At 61.1% G+C, this 25,856-nt stretch overlaps 7 protein-coding genes across 7 annotated transcripts; 2 read left to right on the top strand and 5 right to left on the bottom strand.

Moving 5' to 3' along the window:
* Positions 1–1,689: 1,689 nt before the first annotated feature.
* THITE_2123173 (uncharacterized protein) lies at positions 1,690–4,134 on the bottom strand. Its single transcript, XM_003657401.1, has 5 exons — positions 3,728–4,134; positions 3,133–3,532; positions 2,169–3,057; positions 2,059–2,081; positions 1,690–1,975 (listed from the first exon to the last, which is right to left on the bottom strand). Exons 1-5 carry the CDS (start codon positions 3,790–3,792, stop codon positions 1,859–1,861), a joined length of 1,494 nt encoding a protein of 497 aa, XP_003657449.1. The 5' UTR covers positions 3,793–4,134; the 3' UTR covers positions 1,690–1,858.
* Positions 4,135–5,934: 1,800 nt separating this feature from the next.
* Positions 5,935–9,822, top strand: THITE_2123169 (uncharacterized protein). Its single transcript, XM_003657400.1, has 3 exons — positions 5,935–7,411; positions 7,473–8,000; positions 8,073–9,822. Exons 1-3 carry the CDS (start codon positions 6,037–6,039, stop codon positions 9,554–9,556), a joined length of 3,387 nt encoding a protein of 1,128 aa, XP_003657448.1. The 5' UTR covers positions 5,935–6,036; the 3' UTR covers positions 9,557–9,822.
* Positions 9,823–10,337: 515 nt separating this feature from the next.
* On the bottom strand, positions 10,338–10,867 carry THITE_116456 (uncharacterized protein; the record flags this gene model as incomplete). The annotated part of the gene is made up of 2 exons (XM_003657399.1): positions 10,338–10,547; positions 10,748–10,867. The coding sequence occupies 2 exons, from the start codon at positions 10,865–10,867 to the stop codon at positions 10,338–10,340; spliced, it is 330 nt and encodes a 109-aa protein (XP_003657447.1).
* A 246-nt stretch (positions 10,868–11,113) lies between these two features.
* On the bottom strand, positions 11,114–15,131 carry THITE_2123167 (uncharacterized protein). The gene is made up of 3 exons (XM_003657398.1): positions 13,615–15,131; positions 12,865–13,550; positions 11,114–12,774 (listed from the first exon to the last, which is right to left on the bottom strand). Exons 1-3 carry the CDS (start codon positions 14,707–14,709, stop codon positions 11,535–11,537), a joined length of 3,021 nt encoding a protein of 1,006 aa, XP_003657446.1. The 5' UTR covers positions 14,710–15,131; the 3' UTR covers positions 11,114–11,534.
* A 502-nt stretch (positions 15,132–15,633) lies between these two features.
* On the bottom strand, positions 15,634–17,483 carry THITE_2123166 (uncharacterized protein). The gene has a single exon (XM_003657397.1). The coding sequence runs from the start codon at positions 17,090–17,092 to the stop codon at positions 15,854–15,856; it is 1,239 nt and encodes a 412-aa protein (XP_003657445.1). The 5' UTR covers positions 17,093–17,483; the 3' UTR covers positions 15,634–15,853.
* Positions 17,484–20,456: 2,973 nt separating this feature from the next.
* Positions 20,457–22,106, top strand: THITE_2070950 (uncharacterized protein; the record flags this gene model as incomplete). The annotated part of the gene is made up of 3 exons (XM_003657396.1): positions 20,457–20,637; positions 20,682–21,097; positions 21,188–22,106. 3 exons carry the CDS (start codon positions 20,457–20,459, stop codon positions 21,578–21,580), a joined length of 990 nt encoding a protein of 329 aa, XP_003657444.1. The 3' UTR covers positions 21,581–22,106.
* Positions 22,107–22,198: 92 nt separating this feature from the next.
* Positions 22,199–25,222, bottom strand: THITE_2123164 (multicopper like protein). Its single transcript, XM_003657395.1, has 6 exons — positions 24,738–25,222; positions 24,184–24,678; positions 23,907–24,130; positions 23,489–23,844; positions 23,166–23,391; positions 22,199–23,018 (listed from the first exon to the last, which is right to left on the bottom strand). Exons 1-6 carry the CDS (start codon positions 25,113–25,115, stop codon positions 22,754–22,756), a joined length of 1,944 nt encoding a protein of 647 aa, XP_003657443.1. The 5' UTR covers positions 25,116–25,222; the 3' UTR covers positions 22,199–22,753.
* Positions 25,223–25,856: the final 634 nt, after the last annotated feature.

Below are 25,856 nucleotides of genomic sequence, written 5' to 3'. Positions count from 1 at the left end.
CGGCAAACGGGGCTCTCGACGGACCGATGCACTGCGCGCCGGGGACGGGGAGTCGTCCAGGCAGACAGACAAGAAGGCCAGACGGCTGGGAGGCAACTCAGTCATGTTCGTCTCGCCACGCCAGTCTATGAGTTCCCGCCGCGTTTCGGTCTTCGCTTTTCGGTCAAAGTGTGCCGGTAACCGGTAAGCCTGACCGAGTCTTGCAAAAGCTTCGTGCGGGCGGGCGGGCGGGCTGTCCTGTCATGTTTTGTCATGTCATGGTCTGGTCTGGTCTGGTCTGGTCCGGTGTACGGAGTAGTATACTCCAGTCCGATGGGTTGCCTATTCCCCCTTGTTCCCCCCTCCCCTCCCTGTCTTGTCTCTCCTTGCGCCTGGTGCGCGGACGGAGAGCTGGTTTTCTTTTCTTCTGCCTTGTTCTCTGTTGTTGGTGCCATCCTTACCGGGGATACTTTGCTCGCGAGGTAGATGGGTTGCCTAACCCTTCCTATCCGGACACCCCGTGAAGTGGAGTGGGTGGGTGGCGGTCTCCCACCCGCAGAGGAACGCTCGCGCGGTGAGCCGTGTGCAGGAAGGAGGAAGGGTACGCTGCTCCTGTGGCATATGCGGGCTGGGAGGAGGTGTGACGGCGTATCCGAGCTTCCGACGGCGACTACGCGCCATGATGGTGGTGGAGGGGCTTGTGGCATGCCCATTGCGCGGTCGCAAGTCACGTCCCATGCCGCCGCTCTGAGGATCTCGTCTCCCGAATGAGTGACTGGGCCGCTGCTCAAGGACTGCGCAGAGCGGGACGGCGCGAGGGGAGGGGGGCTTGGATGGGGATGGCAAACTCTTGCGGTGAAAGCTGGGTGCCTGCCACGGGCGAGATCATCTCCCCCTTGTGCGGACCTCGGGGCTATTCTTACCGTTGCCTTGGGATGTTGGCACGTGGACTCATGAGGTACTGCTGCCGCCGCCATAGTCTTTCCCGTGTGGTTAGTTCCATTGCCTCCTCCCCATGCTCATGTCCTTGCCACGGATAGCAATGGGACAGTCCGCCATCGTCTGATGACGCCCCGTCAGGCAGCTCACGCTCCTGGAGTAGGCAAAGGGGGAATATCTATTGTGAGATAGGAGTAATGATCGGATGGCTTGGACTGCCCATACTCGCAAAAATCGCAGGATGGGCCGGCTGAGATGCCCGGTCCGCATCCAGCCTCTCGGGGCAGTCATGCGATAATAGGGGTAGTGGGAGGATTGTGCGTTGCTCGTAGCCAGGCGGCCGTTTCGGAGTCGTGCAGGTCGATCTCGTGTTGTATTCGGGGATGCCCCATTCGTTCCTCTCATTATATGCCTCTCCTCTCGTCGGGTCTGCTCTCCTTTCCTGTTTCCCTTTCTGTATCCCACTTGAGGTTACCGCACGGTTGCAGTGCATGGCACGGGTTTGATGACCAACTGGACTATCGACCCGCCAAGGCCGATTCTCAGTCACAAACTCAAGACGTGCTTTGCATTGCCATCGCAAACCTAGACAAGCATTACTAACACATACAGATCATTACTCGTCACAGAGCCACCCGAGAATAACCGTCCATATGGCTGGCTGTAGTTTGTAAGCAGCGCTCAGGGGTTAGCCGCCCGCTCAGGGGTTAGCCGCCGGCTCCCTCCACCCGCACCGTTCGCTCCTCATCACCCGCCTTTCCTAGGAGCCCCTTAAGTTGCCAATCAACCTAGTGCCCGAAACAACCTTTACCATCCATCGGCGGCGGTCAATGCGGTGTGTCACTGAATTTGAGCAAACCCCGCATCTCTGCTGTGAGTATGCAGAGGAATGCGGATCATGCTCGGCCTAAATGGATAGGTCCCGACTGCACCCCCTGCTTTAGAAGAGCTTGCCCTTCATGTTGACGGCAACGCTCTTGAGTTCGGTGTAGTTGGCCAGCGCGGCCTCGCCGAGTTCGCGGCCGATGCCCGAGCTCTTGTAGCCGCCAAACGGAAGCTGCCAAAAGGTTCGGTCAGTACTCGGAGCGAAACGGAAAAAACAGGAGCGCAAATCAGTCAGGCAGGCAATCCGGGACTAACCTGATGGTTGAGTAAGTTATGGCCTGTGTGCACACGGTTCACGTTTGGTTAGCAAACAAGAACAGAAAGTCCAGTAATAAAATGCAGGCGACTGGATGGAGCCAACGTACAGTTCACCCAGACGGTGCCCGCCCTGAGGCCGTTGCTCACGCGGATGGCCGTGTTGAGGTCCTTGGTGTGCACAGAAGCAGCCAGGCCGTACGAGGTGTCGTTGCCGAGCTTGATGGCCTCCTCTTCGGTGGAGAATTTGGCGATGGCGCAGACGGGGCCGAAGATCTCCTCCTGCATGATCTTCATGTTCTGCGTGACATCGGCGAAGATGGTCGGCTTGATGAAGTAGCCCTTGTCGCCGTGGCGCTCGCCGCCGGTGACGACCTTGGCGCCCTCCTCCTTGCCCGACTGGATGTAGCCCATGATGCGGTCGTACTGGAGCTTGCTGACCTGCGGGCCCTGGAAGGTCTCCGGGTGGAAGGGATCGCCGACCTTGTTCTGCTCGGCGCGCTGCTTGAAGGCGGCGACGAACTTGTCGTAGATGCCCTCCTGCACGTAGATGCGGGAGCCGGCGCAGCAGCACTGGCCGTGGTTGTAGTAGATGCCGAAGTTGACCCAGCTGATGGCCTCGTCGATGTCGGCGTCGTTGAAGACGATGTTGGGCGACTTGCCGCCGAGCTCGAGCGTCACCTTCTTCAGGTTCGACGCCGCGGCGGCCTTCATGATGGTGCGGCCGACGAGGGTGGAGCCGGTGAAGGCGACCTTGTCGATGTCCATGTGCGACGAGATGGCGGCACCGGCGACCGGGCCGAAGCCGGAGATGATGTTGAGGACGCCGGGGGGGAAGCCGGCCTCCTTCACGAACTGAGCAAACACAAGGGCGGATAGAGGCGTCTGCTCGGCCGTCTTGAGCACAATGGTGTTGCCCGTGGCCAGGGCGGGGCCGATCTTCCAGGCGAGCATCAGGAGCGGGAAGTTCCAGGGGATGATCTGGCCACACACGCCAATCTACACACGCAGCAGCAACAACAACGCCGGGGGTCAGCCAGGTTCCGGGGACGAGGGCACTCTCCTACTACGTACCGGCTCTCGCCTCTGGTAATGGAACATGTCGGGCTCGATGTCGGTGGTCCTGCCCTCGATCTTGTCGGCCCAGCCGCCGTAGTAGCGGATGCAGCCGATGACGGCGCCGACGTCGCCGCGGGCCATGCTGATGGACTTGCCATTGTCGAGCGACTCGACGGCGGCGAGCAGCTCCTGGTTCTTCTCGACCAGGTCGGCGAGCCTCAGCATGTAGATGCCGCGCTGCTGCGGGGTGGTGCGGCGCCAGACGCCCTCGAAGGCGGCGCGCGCGGCGGCCACGGCGATGTCGACATCCTTCTCGGTCGCCTCATGCACCGAGCAGATGACCTCCTCGGTGGCCGGGTTGATGACCTCAAACGTCTTCTTGTCGACACCCTCGACGAACTCGTTGTTGATGAAGCTGCGGCCGAGCCAGTCAGCCTCGTGTGTCCTCCATCTATCTACTCATGCCTATTTCTTTGCATCCGGGTCCCGGCTAGCAACGGCGAGTGCGTTGATCGCCCTCGGGAGTGCTGCAGCGCGACCTGGAGACACGGAGACATGGAGACATGGATAGGTATGCAGGTAGTGGCGTGTAAGCAAGCAAGCCACTTACAGTCCGGTGGGCTGCCGATAGGGCCCGGTAACCGGCGTCTTCAGCTCGACGAAGAGGTTAGACATGGCGGCGGGGATGAACGCGTCTCGAGTCAGTCGAATGCCAAGCAAAACCGGCCGGTGCGAAGGTGGGAGAGTGAGCAAGCCGTTTTTTGGAGAGTTTGGACGGACGAGTCGCCCCGCGCGAACTTTATACCGGGGCGGGACCAGCGGGCACGCGGAGAGGAGCACGCGGGGAAGGGGGATTGCTTCGGGGTGGATGGGCCCTGGCAACGGAAGAACCCGGCCCCTTGCACAACCTCAAGCTTCCCCACGGCCGAGTGGAACGCCATGATGGATGTTTCGGGCTTTGGGAAGCGGGGTCGGCGTGTTCACGGGTCAGCCAGGGGATGATGATCGTGGCAAGGACGGCTGCGATTGGGCTCGTCAAGACGTTGTGACGCTCAACGCGCTCTCCTCTCTCTCCTGTCCTTTTCCCATCCCGCCACAACTGCGTACCTGCCTAGGTACCTATTTATCATCCATCCCAGTGCATCATACCTCGCAATTTCGCGAGTTTGCACAGTCCTCCGTATCGCAGTGGTATACGAGCCTGATGAACGAGATGTTGTTCTGGGCCCTTCGGCGCTGCATACCACCCGTGACACCAACAACCAATCTCGCTCATCGATGGTCGACTACCGACCTACTGTGCAGTAACCCCCGCAGTCTCGCCGGCCCCCCTGTTTCCCCGCATTCAGCTGAGTGGGGCCCATTTGCCCGGTGGGACTGCACTAGTGTATCTCCGGAATCCCGTGGGAAAGCGACGGGACCTTGAATCCGGATGTCGCGCCCCGGAAGGAACCGCATGCTTCGAGAATCGATCCGGATTTGCAGTGCAACCAACAAGACTTGACCTCTTCAATCGCTACTGGGAACCTATCAGAACCGCTGCTTTCATGCAACTACACAGTATGCGGGCTCACGTGGACGGCATGGCTCCACTGCGCCCACCTGTGTGTCTTTGAACTTTTCTTGCGGCCGATTAGCGGCGACATTTCGGGAACTGCAATTACAAAGCTGTGGTTTGCGTCATATTGTGGGAAAAATGTTGCGTTGGGATCTCTTGTGCACAACTCTCAATCTGAAAGACGGCCATGCAGAGCATAACCTCGGCATAATGATACAGCGAACCCCATCGAGCCGGGGGGCCTCAATCCCGAGCGGGCCCGCAACAGAGCAGTAACATGGAACCTTCAATGGGAGCGGGCACTGCCAGCTGACCAGCCAATGAGACTTTCGAGAAGCCAGCGAGGGGAGGGAAACTGCTGTACTTGACTTACTATACAAAAATCCCGAACATGGTAGGCCCGGGCTCGAGGCCGCAAGGGAGGGAGCGGGAGCAGCGGTTTCACGTTTCTAGGTTGCTTTCCAGGCTCTTTGTCTTGTGCTTTTGTCCTCGGCTGGTTAGAAATCAACGAACTCGCTTATCTTATCTCTGGTCTGTGCGGAAGACGTCTGTCCACCACGTGCGGTCACCAGTCGTGCACAGACCCTACCTTGCCCCAGCATGCCTGCTGATGAAACCAAACACGCTGCGTCAACTCGGTTCATGGCATATGCTGCAATGATGCAGCAGGCAGGCAATGATGAATCCTGTGATTCGGGCAGAAACAAAATCTTTGATGGCCACTTGGGTCATGGATTAGAAGCTTGGTGTCCCTGACGCGGCCGGTCTGCAGACTTGGGGCAGGGAAAAGAAAAAGAAAGACAAGGACCCAAGAACAGAGTAAATGCATCTTTCAACTCTGGCAATCCACCGAGGAAGCGGGAGGTGCCCTTGCCAGTTGTTGCTGTTTTTCCACTCGATTCAGCATTTGTGTATCGGAGGTTGGGGCACATTATAAGGGCTTCGCTGGACGAGCCGACAAGGTTCTTTGGCTATCGGAGAAAAATTCTCGGAACGACCCGAGCGAGCTCCGACTCCCCGCCGCATCATTTGCAGACCTTCAAGGCCGTGACGGCGTCAACAACCCTACGATTGGCAGTCACGGAGACGACACCTGAGGTACCTAGCTAGCGGCGGCTTCAAACCTGGAAACCGTGACCGGTAAACGGCTACCCCCTTCGCTCCTGCAGTCACCTCGAAGCTCGTGCCGCCACCCCATCGCTCCTGCCCGCCGTGACGAGGTCAACCACCCCTCCCCCTTTCCCCCAACCCCCCGCCTGGTGCTTTGCAATCCGCTGCCTGTACGAACAGGCAGCAGCTACCAAACTCTCCATCAGCTCCGGTTCGATGGGCCTGCCAACTCCGTCTGCGAGTTGCCCACAATGGCCGACGCGTCGCAACTAGCAGCCGACCTCTTCGCCGCCCTGGGGGCCTCTCCCTTTCCCGACCCAAGTCCCGGCCCAAATCCCGACACCGACCCTAAGCACGGGCCGGACGCGCCTCCTCACTTCAAGGCAGAGCCCGCTGCAGATGCCTCTAGATTGACCGAATCCAATGCTGTCTCTCCGCCGCCCTCCCTTTCCCAGGCTCCGGCTGCTGTGCTCACGCCGCCTCCGAATCCCACCGGGGGTGCCGCTGCCGCCCATGCTCCCCAGCCTACCCCTGCTCCGCTCCCGGCTTCCGACAAGCTGGCGGCCATCGAACCGGCACCCGAGGTTTTGAGCCCGCCCCATTCGCAGCTTGCCCAGTCACTGGCGCAGGCGCTCGAGCCCGCCGGGCCCAATGCGGCGCTCCCTCCGCATCCCCAGAGCGCGTCTGTCTCCGCTTCGCCGGCGACTCTTGGCGCATGCTCCCCGAAGCGTCCCCGAAGCCCAGACGGCGAGGAGGGGCTCGATGGAGGCAGCATAAAGCGGCTGAAAACGGAACACGCCGAGCCAAAGCAGCAGGGAAACGGGGTCGAGGCGTCATCCAATCTTGATCTGGCCGCCATCCTGGACGAAGCTCTTGCCGGATTCGACCAGCAAGCAAACCTGGCCGGCAACCACGTCGCCATGCAGGATGTCGATAGGTCTCAACCTGCCGGCCCGGCCAGCACCACGTCTGAGCTGGAAAAGCTAGGGAACAAGATAATGAAGGCCTCCCGCAGCCCGTTCTATGTCATGCGCTCCATGAGCCTTCCGCTCCTGGGCAACGTTGCCGTCCAGATCCTCCTTAGGCTGTCCCAACAGCCGCACGCCGAGACGGCGTCCCTCCTGGCCGACGCCGACTCGGACTTCCGCAAAGCCTACGACATGCTGTTGGACATCTTTCGACCCACCAGACGGGCCTTCTCTGACTCGCCGCTACTCTCGCCCGATAAGCTCGACATCGCCGACTCCGAAGACCGCGAAACAATACGCATGTCGAATCTGGCCGCCACCGCGGCGAGCGTGTTCGGCGCTCACGACGTGTCTCTCCAGGACGTGCACGACGCCTTTTTCTCCATCTTCATTCCGGAGGACGGGGAGTACAAGTCGTCTTTGACCGCGCTGCTCCTCTGCCTCAAGACGCGCCTGCTGCTCGATGCTCTCAACAAGCCGGAACAGCCCCAGCCGGTCTCGCCGCTCTTGGATGCGCTGTTCCCCGTCGACTTCGACAGCTTCCTAAAGCAGCGCAGCGGAGATTCGCTCTTGAACCCCGAGGAGGAAGCGCTCGTCAGCCAAATGCGAGAGAGGAGAGAACTCCTGGTCAAGAGTGCCGCTGACGAGCCCATCAAAAGTATGCCTCTCTGCGGATGATCTGGCCGCCTTTGAACTCCGTTGCTGACTGACCTCGTCAGAATATCTTGAAACTGAATCGTCTGCCGAGAGGTTTGCTGAAAGCTTGAGCAGCTTCCTGCAAGGGCACCTCGGCGTCGTCGTGGATTACGCCGATAGGTACGGCGTGAACATCCCGTTGAACGATGAAGAGACGGCTACCGTGCAGGACGCGAACAACGCCCATCAAGAGGGACCCGACAGCTTAGCCGCCCTTCTGCAATCTGCCACATCCCACCTCGCGCCGGTTGATGGGGAACCTGGCCAAGGGAAAGACGTTTCCTCTTATGGACTCCCGCCAGAGCAAGCCCACTCCATGGAGGACGACAATCTTGCGCTGAAGAGGCTCCTTGAGCAGTCGCTTTCCGGCCACGTTCCCGAGTCGAAGGCGCCGCCGGCAGGTGAGCACGCTTCGGCTGGCGCCCCAAGCGTCGACTCCAAAGACCTCGCTTCTTTCATCTCGGACTCTTTGAAGAACAACCCGGAGATCCCTGCTCACGGGCTTTCCAACTTACCCTCAAACACGTCTGGATTGGCCGGATCCAATACTGGTAAGCAGCCGCCCATTTCAGTGCATGATGCCGACAGTTGCGAGAGGCTAACCATCGCTGTCCCCCTGCCAGCTCCGATGCATCCCCAATACGTGGCGCAGTTGAGCCACATGAGCCACACCCATCCGTCTCCGTACCCGACCTACACGCAGGGATCAGCGTCCGCCCCTGCTGTTGGGGCCGGCGCAGAGGTGCTGCCGCCCAACCAGTCCATGCCAACTGCCGCGCTCTACGAAAGAGCGCGTCAGGCGGCCGTGGCGAAATCCTCCAACACCACCCGACGAGAGGGCCTGCACTCAGCGCGGAGGCCTTGGACGCCGGAAGAAGAAAAGGCACTCATGGCCGGGCTGGACATGGTCAAGGGACCGCACTGGAGTCAGATCCTGTCGCTCTTCGGCCCGAACGGGACCATCTCGGACATCTTGAAGGACCGGTCGCAAGTGCAGCTGAAAGATAAGGCCAGGAATCTCAAACTGTTCTTTCTCAAGACGAACTCTGAGATGCCCTATTATCTCCAGAGCGTCACCGGAGAGTTGAAGACACGAGCGCCGAGCCAGGCCGCTCGCAAGGAAGCCGAGGAAAAGGCACGCATGAACTTGGAAGAGGAGCAGGCGAGGATCCAGGGCATCATGACCCTGGCGGGAGGCCTGCAGAACAACCACCAGGGCACGCCAAGCACGCCGCTTGCTGCCTCGCCGGCGAAGCGGCCGCAGCCGGCCACTGCCGGGGTGGGAGGCGGCGTTCCCGGTGCGACCACAGCCGCCGCTCACACCGGGTCGAACAATGGTGCCGCGCTGTCGGCGGTGCCAACTGCACCGCGGACCAAGGTAGAGGCTCCAGATCACCATTCATTGGCCAGGATCCCGGCATTTCCTCCCATCCAGCCGGCTCCGGGGCCTGGTCCCGGCGTCCAGCAAGCCGCTCGGTCTCACTTGCCGGCCCTGCAGCCACAACAGCCGAAGCCGGCCGTCCACCAGCAGCCGTATCAGCAGCTTCACGAGGTCCGGCCGCAAGAGGCGCCAAAGGTGCCAATGCAGGCAGCACAGCAACAACAGCAGCAGCGCCCACCAAGACCTCAACATCAGCACCCACAATTACAACAACAACAACAGCAACAACAGCAACAACAAGCAGTACAGCCGCAGACACCACACCAGCATCGGCAGCAACAGCAACAGCAACAGCAAATGCAGGCAAAAGCACAAACTGTCCCGCAACCTCCAGCCCAGACACAGGCTGCACCACCACCCCCACAAACCCCATCTCAAGCCCAACAGCAGCCGCCGCCGCCGCCGCCGCAGCAGCAGCAGCAGCAGCAGCAGCCTCCTGTCCACACCTCTCCTCGCTCTGCCAACGCCAACACCAACACCAACAACCAGACTAGCACCAGCGCCAACGCCCATCCCAGCACACAGCCGCTTCCCACTCCCCCGATCCCACCCAACCATCACTCGACGCCCGACCACGCGCAGGACACCAAGTTGTTTGAGTCGCTGCAGGCGGCGATTGCGGCTTCGTCGGCGCCGTCGGGGACGGCGGAGGGGTCGACTGTCTAAGTTCTAATCTGTCTAATTCCCGTCGAGTCTGTTAGGTAGCGGTGAGTGCTTGGAGACGCAACTGATTCATTGAGTAACGGCGTGTATTTTGGAAGGGGCGGTTGCGTTGCAGAATGTTGCAGGTGTTGTCGGTAGATGGGATGGATGGAATGGAATGGGACGAGTTCGAATAGCTCTTTCTTCGCCCTTCCCTCTTGCTTGCTGCTCAGGTCGAGCAACAACACGCACACATGAGACGTATGGCACAGAGGTGGAAAGTGCTCAAACAAACAGGCCGTGCGCATATCGTATCAGGGCCTAACGAGCCGGGGCTGGCGTTTCCCGGTGTTGGTGTCTGTCTGGAAGCGTCTCGGGCAATGCTTTTCTCTTTTCTGCATTCCGCTGCTATATATGACTAGCACGGCAGACGGCAGGACACGGTTGTGGCCCGTTCTTCTAAAGTGGCCGGCCAGCGGCGTTTAGAGGGGGGCGGATGCCAAAATGTCGGAGAGGCTACCCGGATAGAAAGGCGTTGCGGCCTCTTTTTTGCAGTCATGATACGGGATACCACGGGATGGGCGTTAGCTCACACATACCACATACCCCCTCTGTTTTCAGTAGCCATTGAACGAGGATGAGGCATCTGTTTCTTTTGCTTGACGGCACTGGCCTGGCAGTGAGAAAAAAGAAAAGAACCTGAACGTTGCAGTCAGTCGACCGTGACCCTCCCCGTCCCAACCCCAAACACCAGCCCACCCCTTGGGTCCAGCAGAACACTGAACCAGTGAGCTGTGCTACCTAGTTACATAGTAACATGTAATAGCCGCTGTCCTTCCCGCTCCCACCGTCCACACACGTGTCGCTCGCCGTGGTAAGTACACCTCACTAGCGGATCCATCAGCCGTCGTCGCTGCCGCAATTGGAAGAGGAAGAGCGAGCGCTGCTTGTCCACGTCCTTGTGTCGGCTGTCCGGCCTGCTCTGGGTTCGTTGTCGATCTCGCTGCGTATTTGCCTGTGTTTTGTTTAACGTTGTTGTTGTTAGGGTCAGTGTCGGGGCTGTTGAATGGGGTGGGTGAGTATGGAGGGTGGTAGGTAGGTAGGTGAGTCAGGTAGCTAGGTGTTCGGCTAGAGGTCGATGACGCGGGATCGAGGACTGGGTTGGACGGGACTCGGGGAGGGAGACGGTAGGGAGGGTAGGGGGGGTTTTGGTACTGTGCCCTTCTTCAGCAGGTTATAGCCACGGTAGTTGAGGCCTTCGGTGCAGGCCTTGGCCTGCGTGAGTGGGAACAGGGTGGCGGTCAGGGCGTGGAGGAGAGTGATGGGCTTCGTCATGATGGCGGCGGCGGGTGGTTGGCGGAGGAGATGGAACCGCGGATTTGTTGGTGGTCGAGTTGACTTATTTTGGGCAGGACGGATTCTAATGGAGTGATTCTGGTGCAGGCCCTCATATGCATGTGTGATGCTGCCCCATATTTGTGCTGGGAGGGAGAGAGAGGTCTTGACTTATAGGTCCATGACCTTCACATCCATCGCTGTCTCCGAACCAGTGTATGAATGACAACATACAAGCGGCACGCAGTTCTAGATGCCCATAGACCACACCATACTCAGTCGCGAGGTCCTAGGTAGAGTCGCCATTACACAACACAGGATGCGCCTACGGGGTACATCGAGGCGGTCTGCCGTTCCGAGTTGTTTCCTCCCGTCAGCGCATAGGCATCGCATCGCAGGTGGTGGCGGAACAAACTCGGCGCTCGTCTTACATGCCGCGCAATGCCCGCAGGTAGATAGCCAATGCACGTCACAGAAACCACAGAAAGCAGCATATCTCTCACTCTCTCCATCTCATCGCCACGGCAGCACGGCAGCACCCAATCAACCGCACGCTGACGCCAACGAGCGCACCGAGACTCCTCCCAGGGCGCGTTTTTTTCAATTTCCCAGGTGTCTATATCCAACCGAGCACGCAACCACTAGGTTATGTCTCACAGCCCCCCATCTAAAAGGGCGCATACTGGTTCAGCAGGCTCCACACGCTGTCGTCGCCAAACTGGCCGCCGAAATGGCAGAACGTGGGCGGGCCGGCCGGGGCCAGGGCAGCCAGCGCATCTAGCTCTTTCATGCTTGCGCCTACGCCAACATCCACGCCCACACCCGTGTCCGCGCCCATGCCCATGCCCGTGCCCATGCTTGTGTCCATGCCCATACCTAGCCCCGCCCGGTCCATGCCCATGGTACCATCACCACCGCCGCCGCCGCCACTACTACTGCTGGTAGTAGTAGCACCGGTAGGAGTAGCGCCGCTAGGCGTAGCACCAGCACCGGCGCCAGAACCATACCCACCAGCAGAAGCAGCGGGATACCCCCACACTGACCCACCACCACCTTCACTGTCACCACCACCACCACCACCACCACCGCCTGCCACCGGCCCCGTCGCAGCCAGGTCGTGATAGATCAGATCGCTGGTGGCATAGATAGGCTGCAGGCTGGCCCAGTCAAAGTCGCTCGGCGGCGTCCAGTCGAAAGCGGCAACGCCTGGCCCACCACCACCACCACCTCCTCCGCCACCACCACCATCACCCGAGTCAGTACGACCACCTGTGCCTGTATCGGCCGTGCCGGCTCCTGCTCCGGCTCCGGCGCCGGAGCGGAACAGATCCGGGTCGAGATTGAAATCAAAGTTGAAACCGAACTCCGGCGTGGGCGTGGGTGTCGGGTTGGACGCGGACGCGGGGGCGGACGCGGACGTGGCGGGGGTGAGCATTGAGCCGGTACCGCTACCAGTACCCCCATCGGCACCGCTGCCGCTGCCGCTGCCGCTGCTGCTTCCATGGTCGTGGCCAGAGTGGTGGTGCTGATGCACCTGGGCTAGCGGCATCTGCTGCTGCGGCGGGGGGAAGGGGTCTTTTGCGCTGGTGCTGGCGTTGCTGGTGCTGGTGTTGGTGTTGGTGGCGGTGCTGAGGCGGCCGGGCGGCGCCGACGGCTGGGCCAGCATGGCGCGCATGGTCTTCATGGACATGCCGAGCGCGCGCCTCAGGCGGAGGCAGATGGCGCGGAGGACGCCGAGGGCGGCCTTGGCCAGCGGGTTGCGGGACGCCATGGCCTCGAAGCGCTCGACGGCCCACCGGAAGTGTTGGATCGCCGTCGGCACCAAGTCCGGGTGCTCCTTGGGAAACAGGATGTAGATGGACGCCATCAGCACGATGGCGTCGAAGGTGCCGAAGAAGAGGGAGAATCTGCACCCGTTGCCGTCAGTGTCAGCCCAACGTCGGTCTCAGCGATGCACAATCATGGAGGAGGGAGAGGAGAAGAAGTTCCAAACGCACGTGTTGTACATCCTCGGATCGAGCATCATAAACTGCAGCCGCTGGGCGTGCAGCATGTCGAGGCTCGCCTTGAGCGCCTCGGTGCGGCTGCGCGGGCGGGTGAAGATGTAGGGCCGGTGCAGCGCCATGAGCTCGAACGAGGTCAGCTGCGGCAGGAAGACGCGGGCCTGCGGCAGCCAGGCGCACTCGGGCAGGGCGTCGAAGCGCGTGTCCGGGTTCTCGAGCCGGAAGTAGGCCGGCGTGCGCGCGTCCAGGTCGACCAGCTCGTTGTGCACGCGGTCGACCCGGCCGAAGTCCTTGGGGCAGGGGCCCTCCTTCTCCAGCTCGAGGATCTCGCGCATCGGGCGCATCAGCTGGCAGCCCCAGAGGCTCCGCGACAGCGGCGTCGGCGGGTCGTTCTCGCCGCGCGGCAGGACGGGCGTCTTGGAGCGGTCCCTCGGCTCGGGCGCGTCGACGGGCAGCGATGGCGGCGCCATGCGGAGGTCGATGGTCGTCGGGCGGCCGAGCACGCAGGCCATGTGCACGTCCCACATGGTGAGCGTCATCCACACCTTCCGGCGGCGCTGGATCTCCCACTGCTTCTCGAGCGCGGCCTCGGCGCTGTCGTCGGCCGGCTTCGGGTCCAGGCTGTCGCGGTGCATGCCGATCTCCTGCGCGTCGCGGATCGCCGCACCGACGGCGTGCCACTGTGCTCGCGTCAGCCCGCCCGCCATGTCCCGCCGCCGTCCATTGGAGAAGAAGACAACCTACCGACTCGGTGACCAGCCCGACATACTTCAAAAACCCGGCCCTCAACCACCCCGCGAGCACGGTATTCAGCCCCATGCCCCTCTTCCCCAGCACGCTGAGCACCTCGACCCCGGCCTCGCTGTACTCCCTCGCCAGGTCCTCAAACGTCATCCCGCCGGCGTACTTGAGCTCCTCAAACCCTTCACCGTCCCTGTCCTCACCCTCACCCTCCTCCACGACCAGCAACGAAACAGCGCACACCTGAAACACCACGGCCGGAAACGCCCGCAGCTCCGCGCCCAGCAGCCCGCCAGCTCCACACCCGCCCCGACCCCCTCCTCCTCCTCCTCCTCCTCCCTGCGCAGCCGCCCCCGGCCCCGCCGCGCCCGTCAGCAGGCAGTACGGCAGCCGGTACCAGGCGGCGAGCTGCTCGTCGAACACGTCGCGGTCGAGCGCGCCGTACTGCCAGTTGAACTCGTCGAAGTAGAGCGCCGCGAGGCGCTCGATGGAGCGGCGCGGGGGCAGCTGGCGGATCAGGGCGCGGTAGCGGTCGCGGGTGGCCGGGGTGCCGGGGTCGGCGGCGCTGTTGCTGCTGCTGCTGCTGTTGTGGATGCTGTTGGGGGTGAGGACGGTGTCGTCGGAGGAGGACTGCGGGTGGGCGGTTTCGAGGTGGTGCAGGAAGCCGAGCGTGTTGAGGCCGGTGTGGGAGTAGCCGAAGGTGGCGACCTTGGTGGGGATGCTTGTTGCAGCTTCGGTGGTGGGGGTGGGAATCGAGGTGGAGGAGGCGGAGGAGGAAGAGGTGGAAGAGGTGGTGATGGTTCTGGTGATGGACTTGACGGCGGCGGCGTCGCCACGCCTCGCGTCTTCGGACGTGGTGCGGGTGTCGTCCGGAGGGGTTGGCACCGTACCCGCGCCGGAGCCGGTGCCCGTGGTTGCTAGCCTGCCATGCTTCTTGGCGGTGGGCGCGCCCGTCTCGTACCTGCACGCGCTCTCCTTGTTGCGCGAGATGCAGTTCTGGCACGGGAACCCGCGGTTGCACTGCCGGGCGTGTGTCAGCTCGGAGTGCGCAAAGACGGCACGACAGACTCGTGCATGAAAGATAGGAGCCCATTCCATGCCTTTTGCTTCCGCCGGTGGCACTCGGTGCACGAGATGATTATCCGCCTCCGCTTCCGCGGCGGCGGCCGGGCGTCCTGCTTCACGGCGGCGCCGTCTGTGACACCGGCGCAGTCGGCACCGGAGCCCTGCGGCTTCTCGACATCCGGACTAATCGAGGCTGTGGCGTCGTCGTCAAGTAACATGGCGCCCGCTCTGCAGGGGGGCTTTTCTTCCTCCAAGTCGAGCCGAAAATGTAACTAATTCAAATCGATCAAATCATTCGGAATTTCTGCTCTGTAAGCACGATTCCCACGCGGCAATTGAGTTGCAAGACGGAGACCAGTGACAGGGTGGCCGGGTTCCCCGTGCTGACCGCCTTGTTGGAGCCCTGTTGGGTCGTGCAAGTGAGTGTGCCATTGTTCCCTCGAGGCAACCGAGGAGGAAGGATGTGGCAGTTGAAGGATTGGTAATCGCCGCTGCTGCTCCATACGAGTGGGGGGAAGGGAATCGAACAGCGGTACCCATGTCGCCAAGCCCTGCCCGGCGTTGGCCGTCCCACAACCTTGACGGTTTTCTCCCGATAGGGCCGTTAACTCCAGGCCCGGTTGGCGAGACTCCACGGCGAGACCGCCCGTTAACACCGGGCCCTGGAGGACCGGCGGAGACGTCGCCGAGTCGTGTTTGGATGTTCACTACGCTAAATCGTCCTGTCGTGTACAAGAATCTGGCGAAGGGACACATGCGTACGCCTGACGCAGGACAGTTCCCGGAACCCGAGTAAAAGACGCTCGAAATACAAAATATCTAAGTAAGGTAGGCAGGTGGTGCGCCAACAAGGCCCCCTCCGGGTGTTCGGCCGTCCTAGGTTCTCGGGCTGGACGAGCACCGCAGCACCGCAGCACCGCAGTGGCATCGACCAGAGATCTACTATCCAAACACGCCCCGAGATTTGGATCCCTCCTTCCATCCCCTCCTTTCCTCCCCTATATCGAAATTCAAAATTGAAACCCGCTGGGGTCCTTTCGCCTGGCGCTCTCTTGTTTTTGGTTTTGCCGACCCTGTCTGCTGGCCCCGTTTGTTTCTGTCGCAGACATGCTCCCGAATGCCCACAGGGGAGTTCACCATCCTAAAACAAAGACGTTGCTTTGCTCGCCCCGTTAATTCACGCCAGCCGCGCCAGGTACGCCTTCCACGCTTTCCTCCGGTACCGCTCCGCCTCGGACGGCGGGTCGGCGGCCGAGATGATGCCGCGCCCGACGATGACGATGTCGGTGCCGCAGACGCCGACGAGCTTGTCCGGCGTGTTATACTGCTGCCCGAGGCCGTCGCCCTCGAGCTGGCCGTTCTCGTCCTCGCCCGGCGGCGGCAGCTTGCACCCGGGCGTCATGTGGACGAAGTTGTCGTCGGGCGCCGCGTTGAGCGACTGCTGTGCCACGAAGCCCATGACGAAGCTCTTGTGCTCGCGCGCCGCCTCGACGCAGGCCTGCGTGTAGGCCGGCGTCATGAGGCAGCCCTTGGACGACATCTGCGCCAGCAGCAGCAGGCCGCGGTCGGCCGGCGCCTCCTCGATGCCGGGGAACACGGCGTCGTCGCCCTGCTCGTGGGTCTTGGACAGCCGCGGCGAGTCGGCGGGCTCGAACGACTGCGTCACCGTCGTGATGGAGACGATGCTCCCTTTCCGCCCGTCAACGTCTTTGCCCTCCTTCGACTGCTGCTCCTGCGCGGCGAGCCTGCGGGGCTCACGTTTGTCATCTCGCTGTTGCGCCGAGGCGTGCGCCGACGACGACGACGCCGGCGCCTGCCCCTGACCCTGCGCCTGCCCCCCCGCATGCGCCTGCTCCTCCTCCTCCTCCTGCTGCTGCTGCTCGTCGGCCTCGTCGGCCTCGTCGAACTGGTCCGACACGGGCGTACCCACGGTGACGCACGTCTTGACCTCGTAGTTGATGCGCTCCTTCCACTTGGCCGCGGCCTCGGCCATGGCGCGCACCATGTCCTTGCCGGCGTCGATGTTGGCGTTGGTGATGTGGGCCCAGTCTATTATGCGCGCCGTGCCGGCCGTGTACTGCATCTGCACCGTCTTGCCGATGTCGACAAACTTGCGGTCCTCGAAGATGAGGAAGCCGTGCTTGCGTGCGAGCGCCGCCAGCTTGGCGCCCGTGCCCGTCTGCGGGTTGTAGTCCCAGCCCGAGATCAGGTCGTAGTGCGTCTTGAGCACCACGATCGAGGGCCCGACCTTGTCGGCCAGCGCCAGCAGCTCGCGCGCCGTGGTCACGTCGGCGCTGAGACAGAGGTTGGACGCCTTGAGGTCCATCAGCCGGAAGAGGTAGCGCGTGAGCGGGTGCGCCGCCGTCTTGGCCCGCTCGGCGAAGGTCTGAGATAGAGTGGCATGGCGGTCCGCCATCTTGTGCCGTCAGCCTGTGAGGCAACCGTTCTTGTCTCTGACTTGGGAGTGCCGCGCGGCGTGGAAACAACAGAGAGGATGCACAACAGGGTGCAACGGAGCGGGGGCGGTCTGTCTTGCTGCTCGCGCAGTTCTTATGTACTTCGTCGCCGCCGGAGGCAGGGGGAGCAGTAAGCTCACTTAAGGTAGACTAGCGTCGACCAGTCCGGCCCAGCCCAGAGGCGACCGTGGCGACCGGCAAATACCGGTAGCTTGGATGCGAGCCAGGGGGAGGGGATGTGAAGTTACGTGTGCCCCTCGCCCAAGTGACGGTGAGCTGGCTAATAAAGGCAGGTAACTCGGCGCTATTTGTGGCGTTTCTGCCGGCAAGCTTCACTAACTCGTGTAGGCAGTAGCACTCCGCAAGCTGCCGCCAGAAGAAGACCGGGGTAGGGCGAATTGCACGAGTCGCAGCGTCGCTGGCTGATGGAGCAAAGGCGGAGAGCGGAGAGGGAAGAGCGGAGGAGCAGAACCCAGAGGTCTGGGACCGGAGACGTGAACTCGAACGACGAGGACGGCCGACAAGAGAAAAAAAAAAGGTGTTAAGAGGTGGGGAGCGTCCTCCTGCGAATTGTACGGATACGGAGTAGTGCAGATGGTTGGGGCAGCGGGTCCGAAAACTGTGGATGCGGAAGTTTGACAACGAACCGCGGAGACGAACCGCGGAGGTGTTTGGTTGACGTTGGTACCTGGTTACCCCGCAGACTCGAGGACGGTACGCCTCAATTAGCGCCGGCCACAGTTGTCTTCGATCCCGGGGCCGAATGGAATGCCGGCTCCGAAAGGGTGATCCACGGGTTGGGAGAGGCAGGTCTTATCATTTGACGGGCAATGGGAGTCGGGTTTTGCCGACAAAGGGGGGGGGCAAGAAGCATTGGATGGCCAGTGTGACAGACCGGGCCGAGGCCGTGTGGACGGCAGCAAACTGATCTCAAAACAGGGAACAGCAGTGTTGTGTATTCCGCAGCAGCAAAGCAATCAGCAGCCATCAACCTGGGGCAGCAGAGCAACAACGACGGCCATCCCGCTGGGCGCGCGGCTTAGCGGCGAAGCCGGATTGGGCAATGGGACGACGGTGCAACGGCGCCAGGCCGGTGCGCAGGCAGGAGAACCATTCCGAGAGGAGAAAAAAGAAAGGGCACTCTGCAGCCCCTTGGGGGTTGGTGCATCATTGCACCGAGGGAGCGTTCCGATGCGTCCAATCCACACGTCAAGATGGTTAGAAATATTCCGTACCTTGGTTATCACCCGAGCGCACAGACCCTTGCCTGTCCTCTGCAGTGACCGGAAGGGCATCCCGTCCCTGGTGCCCAGCAGAGCGCAGGCCTTCGTGGGGTCTAGATGCACGGAGCGAGCCGGATATCTCGCCGAATGCCATTGGAGACGGAGGAGATGCTAGTGTAATTGGCCGAGTATCCAGATCAAGATCTTGTCCTTGTCGCCTACTGTGAGTGTTCCGTAGAGAAATCAGCGCGACCTACGGAAAGCCCGTCCGTCCTGATGCGATGCAATGCCGTCTCAACGTCTCGACGTCTCAAGAGACGAGTCGCACCACGGCCGGCTTTTTCTCACCGTCGAGTCATCGAGGCGTCGGGTTCCTTCATGGCGCTCGGGCTCTTGGATCTGCTGCTTCCGTCCCCTCGCGGAAGCCGGCATGCATCCATGGTTGTTGCCTGGCGGCCGAGGAATCACAGGCCGCTTGACGACAGACGGCGCCTCCAGCAAAAAGCCACTTTAGCGCAGCATTTTGATTTGATCAAAGCCGCCCGGAGCAAGATCCGGGCGGGGTGCCCAACTTGCCCCCAGCTGCAGGGCTCTGTCAAATCCTCACTGCCAGCACGGACCGCATCAGAGGCGCCGCCGCGCGCGAGATCGACATCGTTTCCTAGGTCGGTTAGGTAGGGGGTTAAGCTAGGGTAGTGTATGGACGGATACAGACTAGTACCTGAAGTTAGTGGACTCACTGTGAAGGAGCAGCCGCCCTTCGCCGGCCCGTCGCGGGCCATGGCCACCTAAGGTGCAAAAGGTGCAAGGTGCAAGGTGCAAGGCGCAAGCAAGCAACTGTGAACCAACAGCAGGAAGTTGGTCACCCAGTGTTCATCACTGCAGGACAAATTCCAGCCTTCCTCTCTGCTTCTGGAAGCCAGCATGCAGCCGGATCAACGGCCTGCATCCGGCTGCACCGCCAGCGGTTCAATCCTACAATGCAGTACGGAAGCACTCCGCACGGAATACACACACACAGTATCCGAAGTTATTAGGATTGACTATTTAAAGTAACTACCTACCTCAAACACCTCCCCAAGCAATGTCTTTACAGGATCTGGGCCCCAGCCACGGATCTGTCAATGCACGGCCCGCATGGCAGGCTCCCGAGCTCGGCCCGGCTTCGGCAGGACCGGCCGAGGGCTCAAACCGGCGCGGGGCCTTTTGTGCGGAGGCGAGGCATACCGCATCTCTGCTCAGCTGCTGGTCACCCGATTAAACGCCAAACCGAAAATAGGTAAAGCTAGGCTAGTCTCCGTCTGTGTTGTGTGCATAGACTTCAAGCGCGCAAGCATCATCAATTTGACAGTCGTCGGCATCCCCCAGTGCCTCTCCACTGCGTAGGTAGTCAGTAAAATGAGGAGCTCGCCAGTCGCAACTTACACAGTATTTACCACGTGCAGGTACTTTGCGATCGCGCCAGTTCGAGGGTCAGGTCTTACCCAAGAGCCACCCAACTTGAGACATCCCAAGTAGTGGACGGACTACGGAGCACAGCGGGAGTGTTGCGCACATCGAGAGAGGTAAAATTCAACGTGTAATTACCAAACATTTGTACCTGCGCAAGGTTCTTACGAAGATACCACGATAGGTAGCTGACGTGGGTTACCGTAACCGCTGGGGAAGCGGATGCTTGTCACGCGCGATAGCTTATCGCCGCGGCCTTGTCCCCCAATTTTGCAAAGCCCGACGCAGCCAGGCCGTCGTCAACCCGAGTCGCATTGTTCGACGAGACCAGAGCTCACGCACATGCCTCCGTAGTCCATCTTGAGCTTTGGCATCGCTCCTTTACGCGTGCTCCCCGCGTCTCTCTTCGGCCTAGCCGTGCAGCTCTGCAGGGAGCACCCGCCGCTCATATCCTCGACCCCCGTTCGGTAACTCGGCATTTGAATCGCCCTTTCGTCGCCATTTCCGCGTCATCCGGAGCTCTCGGGCTCGCGCATCAAGACCGTTTCCCACAACCTCGAATTTCAACCATTCGATACGAGGACGAAGCATCGATTTTCGTTTGAATCTACACGTCTGTCTGCATATTTGCATGCCCGACAGGTAGACGACGATGGCTGCAGCAAAGAGCCGGCGCCAGGGCGCAGCGGCTGCCTCGCCCGAACCCAAAGCGCAAGATAAGGAGGTCGTCGCGGGCGCCAATGGCAGCCCAAGCATTCAGATCGCAGGGAAGAAGGAGAGCGCAGACGAGGAGCCGCACGAGAACATATTCCTGCTCTGGCCGAACATTATCGGTGAGAACTGCGCCGCAGCAACAGCTGCTCTGAACCACGTCAAGACATGCTGACTGACCACATCCCTGTCCCCCGTCGCATAGGCTACTCGCGCATCGTCCTGGCCGTGGCCTCGCTGTACTACATGCCGCTGCACCCGCGCACATGCTCGCTGCTCTACAGCATATCGTGCCTGCTGGACGCGCTCGACGGCTACGCGGCCCGCTACTTTGAGCAGTCGACGCGCTTCGGCGCCGTGCTCGACATGGTGACAGACCGCTGCACCACCGCCTGCCTGCTCGTCTTCCTGTCGTCGGCCTTCCCGCGCTGGGCCATCCTCTTCCAGGGCCTGATCTCGCTCGACCTGGCCAGCCACTACATGCACATGTACGCGACCCTGGCCATGGGCGGCGCCGAGAACAGCCACAAGAACGTCGACAAGTCGCGCAGCCGCATCCTGTCGCTCTACTACACCAACAAGGTAGGTTCCATTTCCCTCCTTGCCCCCTCCTTTTTTATACTCTCCCCTACCAAACATAAGTCCCACTAACCACCCCGTCGCAAATAACAGACAGTCCTCTTCCTAGCCTGCGCGCTCAACGAAGCCTTCTTCATCGCGCTGTACCTGCTCTCTTTCTCCTCGCCGCTGCTCTCGCCGTCGCTGCTGCAGACGGTGCCCGACCAGGCGGCGCAGGCGATCCACCAGGGCGCGCAGGTCAACTCGTCGCTGCTGCGGCACATCTTCACGAACCCGTACAGCGCGGGCGCGCTCGAGCTCGCCCGCGCCAACAAGATGGACAGCTTCTGGCCCTGGGTCCTCGCCGGCGTCAGCTTCCCCGTCATGGCCCTCAAGCAGATCATCAACGTCGTCCAGCTCGTCAAGGCCAGCCGCTGGCTCGCCGAGGGCGACGTCCGGGCCCGCAGGGCCCAGGGCCTGCCCAGGCGCAAGAGGAAGACTGCCTAGCGCCGCTGGATTCGGACTCGGACAGACGGGCGGGCTTGTTTTGTGTATGGGGATATAGCGGGCCAAAGGGGAAGCCGGATGTGCTGTAAGCTATAATAAGGGCGGGGTGTCATGATTTGTTTGCTGCTGGGTTCTTTTTTTCTGCCCGGGGGGCTATTGCATAGAACACCCCCGTGTCGGGGTGTCTCTTCAGGCGTTTGATGGGGTTGGGGGGTTCGCGGGGGGGATGTCGGCCGGGAGGACGGACAGCATTCAGGGACGGGGCTGGATCATCTGCTCATCTGCGCGAAACACACGAGGACTCTTGCGAATGGGCCCTGGGCCGACCCGGGGCTGTTGTTGCGGGTCGCGAGGCCGGGCTGAGGGTTTGGGCTATCTATCTATTCATCTGTCTTTTTGGAAGGGTTCCTATTTATTTTTACTTACTTTTAACTGGATTTAGACGCTGAGGTCCTCCCTCGCTTGTTTTATTCTATTTACCCTTATTTTGTTCTGAAGATATGGAGCGAGCGAGGAATACTTCGTCCGTTTGGTCTGACTTCTTTCTCCTCACCTTGTGTGGACCGAGGTACTCGACTCATCCAGTGGTGCTGCCGATGAGGTAGTCAACGAGTGATAGTTACCCCTGACCCGGTCGAGATCGGCCAAGGTCGGTAACTACAGCAACTATTTCGCCAACAATGAGCGAACGAAGACCGGCGTGAAATAGCTCATACTACAGCCGTTTCAGGCCCATATTCAATCAACCGCCTAGGCAAATCAAAGCTCCGTTTGGGCGTCTTGAAAGGCGCGATGCTGAGCTACTGGAGCGCGTCGGGGTGTTGCCTTGCCTACTTCTAGTGAAGGCTAGAGTTATAGGTCCTCAATACAACGCGGACCAGCTGATCTGAGCCTGGGTACCTCGCCGGGTAATGGCATATTAACTTCCTAGGAACTCTGTGTGTAATGGTACTATACCTAGGTGCTGATGCCTTTTGAGCTCTGAAATCGCAGCAGCCAACCTGTAGATCCGACACGCGCAGCAGATAACGCCGCGCGAGCCACAACACCTATTTTCCTCCCTTCCCTACACCTAGACAGGGAAAGGCGTGTCTTGCGCCAGGCAGAGGGGAGACCAAAGGTCTACACAACCGGCATGGATCATGCCATATCCAGTAGCATTACCTCGCCCCATCAATTAGCCTCACCACTGCGACGCCCACCCGCGGCCTGGCCCACGCCGGCGTCGGCGCCCGACCCCGACCCCGCCGCGCCGACCGTCCCCTGACCATCACCACCAAGCTGCTGCTGCTGCTTCTCGCCCTGCCGGGCCAGCACCGCTGGCGCCGCCCCCTGGCCACCGGCCTGCCCGGCAAACCCGTACCACGAGACGACAGCCACGCCGAGGATGCCGCTCACACAGCTGAACACGAGGGCGACGATGCCGCGGGGTGTGAATCTGAACACAAAGCGCTGTCAGCATCTCTCTCTCTCCAGCCAACATGGGCCGAACTAGGTGGGAAATAGAACGTAGGGTCGGTCGGGTAAGGGGGACGGGCAAAGGGACAGGAGCGGAAAACAAGCCGGGACGAGGGGGGGCACATACCCAGCAGGCAGCGGCGGGGGCGGGGCGTTCTGGCCCGTCAAGTCCAGGAAGTTGACGGTGTTGCCGGCGGCGTTGCCGGCGGTGGGGACGCCGGCGGCGGCGCACGCGGCGAGGTGGTCGCTCGGCAGCGCGATCGTCTTCTGAAGGTCCAGCGGCGCCTCGACGATGGTGGCCATCAGGCCGGATGCAACGTGCCATTCGATGTGGCAGTGGAAGAGCCAGATGCCTGTTACGGTCAGCGGCTCTGAAGGGGGTCGGTCGTTGCCATCCCGCTCAATGCGGGTAGGTCAGGATAACGGAAGGGGAGAGATTGAGGAAAGTACCTGGATTGTTCGACTTGAACCGCAGCACCATGTTGCCGTTGGGACGCACGACGACGGTGTCGCGCTTCATGGGGATGGCGGGGAAGGCGTCGGCGGTGACGTTCGAGTCGGCGAAGGTGCCGGCATCGTCGTCCGAGCGCCAGATGACCTGGAACTCGTGGCCGTGCAGGTGGAAGGGGTGCTTGCCCGAGTCCAGGTTGTTGATCAGGATCTCGACGACCTGGTCCTTCTCGAGCACGAGCGGGTGCGTGTAGGTGCCGTACACGGCCGAGTTGGTGGCCAGGTCGCCGGCGCTGAGCGCCGTGTAGAGCGTTGGCACCTTGGGCGAGACGTAGGTGATGTCGTTGAAGAAGGCGCTGCCTTTTGTGTTAGGATGACGGGGCCTTTATGGAAAGAGTTTAGTGGAGTGATGACTTGCTAGTTCGCGCCGTCGCCCAGGTTGTCCATGATCACGTCCAGGGTGATGGTCTGGTCGGGCTCTCCGAGCAGCGTTTGGTTGTCCCACGGCACGAGGCCGATGTCATCAAACGGTTCGAAGGCATCGTACACGACGGCGGGATCTGGGAGCGGCTTGGCAGAGTCGTAGACAAGCCAACCGGTGACGTTCCAGTTCAGGCCGTCCGGTATTTTGTCGAACAGGTCCTGCAATTGTTAAACGCCAAGCACACCATGCCAAGAAATGCGCCGGCACTCACGGTATCCATGCTGGCAACAATGGGAAAGTTCTCCGAGGTATCGTTCTTCGCTGTGATGAGGAAGCTGCAGCGCTGGGCGGCGGCGAGGTAGATCATGCTCGCCTCGGCCGGGTGGGTGTAAACGCCGTCGACCTCGAGAATGGTCATGTTGTGGCCCTCGAACCAGACGTACTGCCCGGCAAAGGCGCCAATGTTGATCATGCGGAAGAGATATGTCTTGCCAGGCTGGACGGACACGGTCAAGTTCTGGGTGTCGTTGAGCAGGGCCGAGTTGGGCACGGGCTCGGCGCCGGTTGGATTGGCCTTGTTCAGAAACTGGCTCAACAGGCCGGGCATCGGGTCGTGGTACCAATCGGAGACGGTCATGACGAGCTCCTCGTCGTACTTGTCGCGGAAGGGCGAGTCCGGGTCGTGGACGATCAGCGGGCCGCGCAGGCCGTCGGGATACTGACCGCGGATGTGCGAGTGGTACCAGTAGGTGCCCGGTTGATCGACCTAGCCACAAGTACGTTAAATGCTGGCTCCCTTTCTCCGGAAGATTCGGGTAGGCTCACGGTGAAGTTGTATGTAAATCTTGACCCGGGCGGGATGGGGCATTGGGTGACGCCGGCGGGCCCGTCCATGTGGGTGGCATTGCGCATGAAGAGGCCGTGGAAGTGAAGCGAGGCCGACTCGTTGCCCAGCGAGTTGAGCACGTTGACGACGAGGCGGTCGCCAACGTTCACGCGGATGGTGGGGATCGGCCACTGGCCGTTGATGCCGATGGTTGGCCGGTCGGCCATGCCGTCCGGGTTTGCCGTGAGCCAGGTGATGTTGAAGTCGTACGTCACGGTGGCCGCGCTGGCCAGGAGGCCGTGCCAGAGCAGGCACAGTAGCCACACGAGACCGAGCCGGCCGGGCGAAGCAGCTCCGTTAGCAGTTCTCCAAGCCATGTCTGTCTTGAAGGCAGGCTATCTTGGCGAGACCGCGTTGTGGTGATGTGGTGGTGTGGTGGTGTGGTGGTGTGCCGGTGTGTTTGTGTAAATATTGCTCACGTTGTTGTGTCAGTGTGTGCCCATCGGCCGGTTGGAACTCAACTCGCCCCAGCGCGGTCTCCCACAAGCGCCAGGCAAAATCTTCTCACTCAGGCGACCACCCGAAGAGGGAATGAGGGAGGAGTCTGAGCAGAGTCGAGTCCCTCGGCTGAGAGCCAGGGGGGTGGTTTGGAAGATCTTATCAATCAAATCAGATAATCATAAGGGATGCCTGTGCCCTATCAGATCGAGGCGGGAGCGAGAAGTGCAGAAATTTTGCAGGCCAACCCACCCACACGCGGGAGGATACGGAAGGATTGCCGGATCCAGCCCCACGCTTGCACCGCCGGTGTCACGACAGCCGTGTGCCATCAACAACAGGGGGGGAAGGAGGGGGAAGGGCGCAGGGGGGGAGGGCAAGCAGAACGACCTTGCAACCCACTCGCCCGTGAAACCCTCTGCCTCTGCGGGTGGGTGCCACGGCCGTAACCGGAACAACAAGCAAGTTGACTAGGTAGTGTATGAGGTTATGGTGGAGTGTATACTATACTACGCTGACCGACAAGGTGCGCGGCCGTGTGTCTCCACTGTGCCAACCGGCTTCGTCCGCGGTCCCAGGGAATTTTCAGGACACACACTCACTAACGAGTGAAGGTACCT

The sequence above is a fragment of the Thermothielavioides terrestris genome, chromosome 6 (genome assembly GCF_000226115.1).
Source record: "Thermothielavioides terrestris NRRL 8126 chromosome 6, complete sequence".
NCBI classification, from domain to species: Eukaryota; Fungi; Ascomycota; class Sordariomycetes; order Sordariales; family Chaetomiaceae; genus Thermothielavioides; species Thermothielavioides terrestris.
The sequence above is the reverse complement of the archived record's forward strand: the minus strand, read 5'-3'. Positions and strand labels throughout refer to the sequence as shown.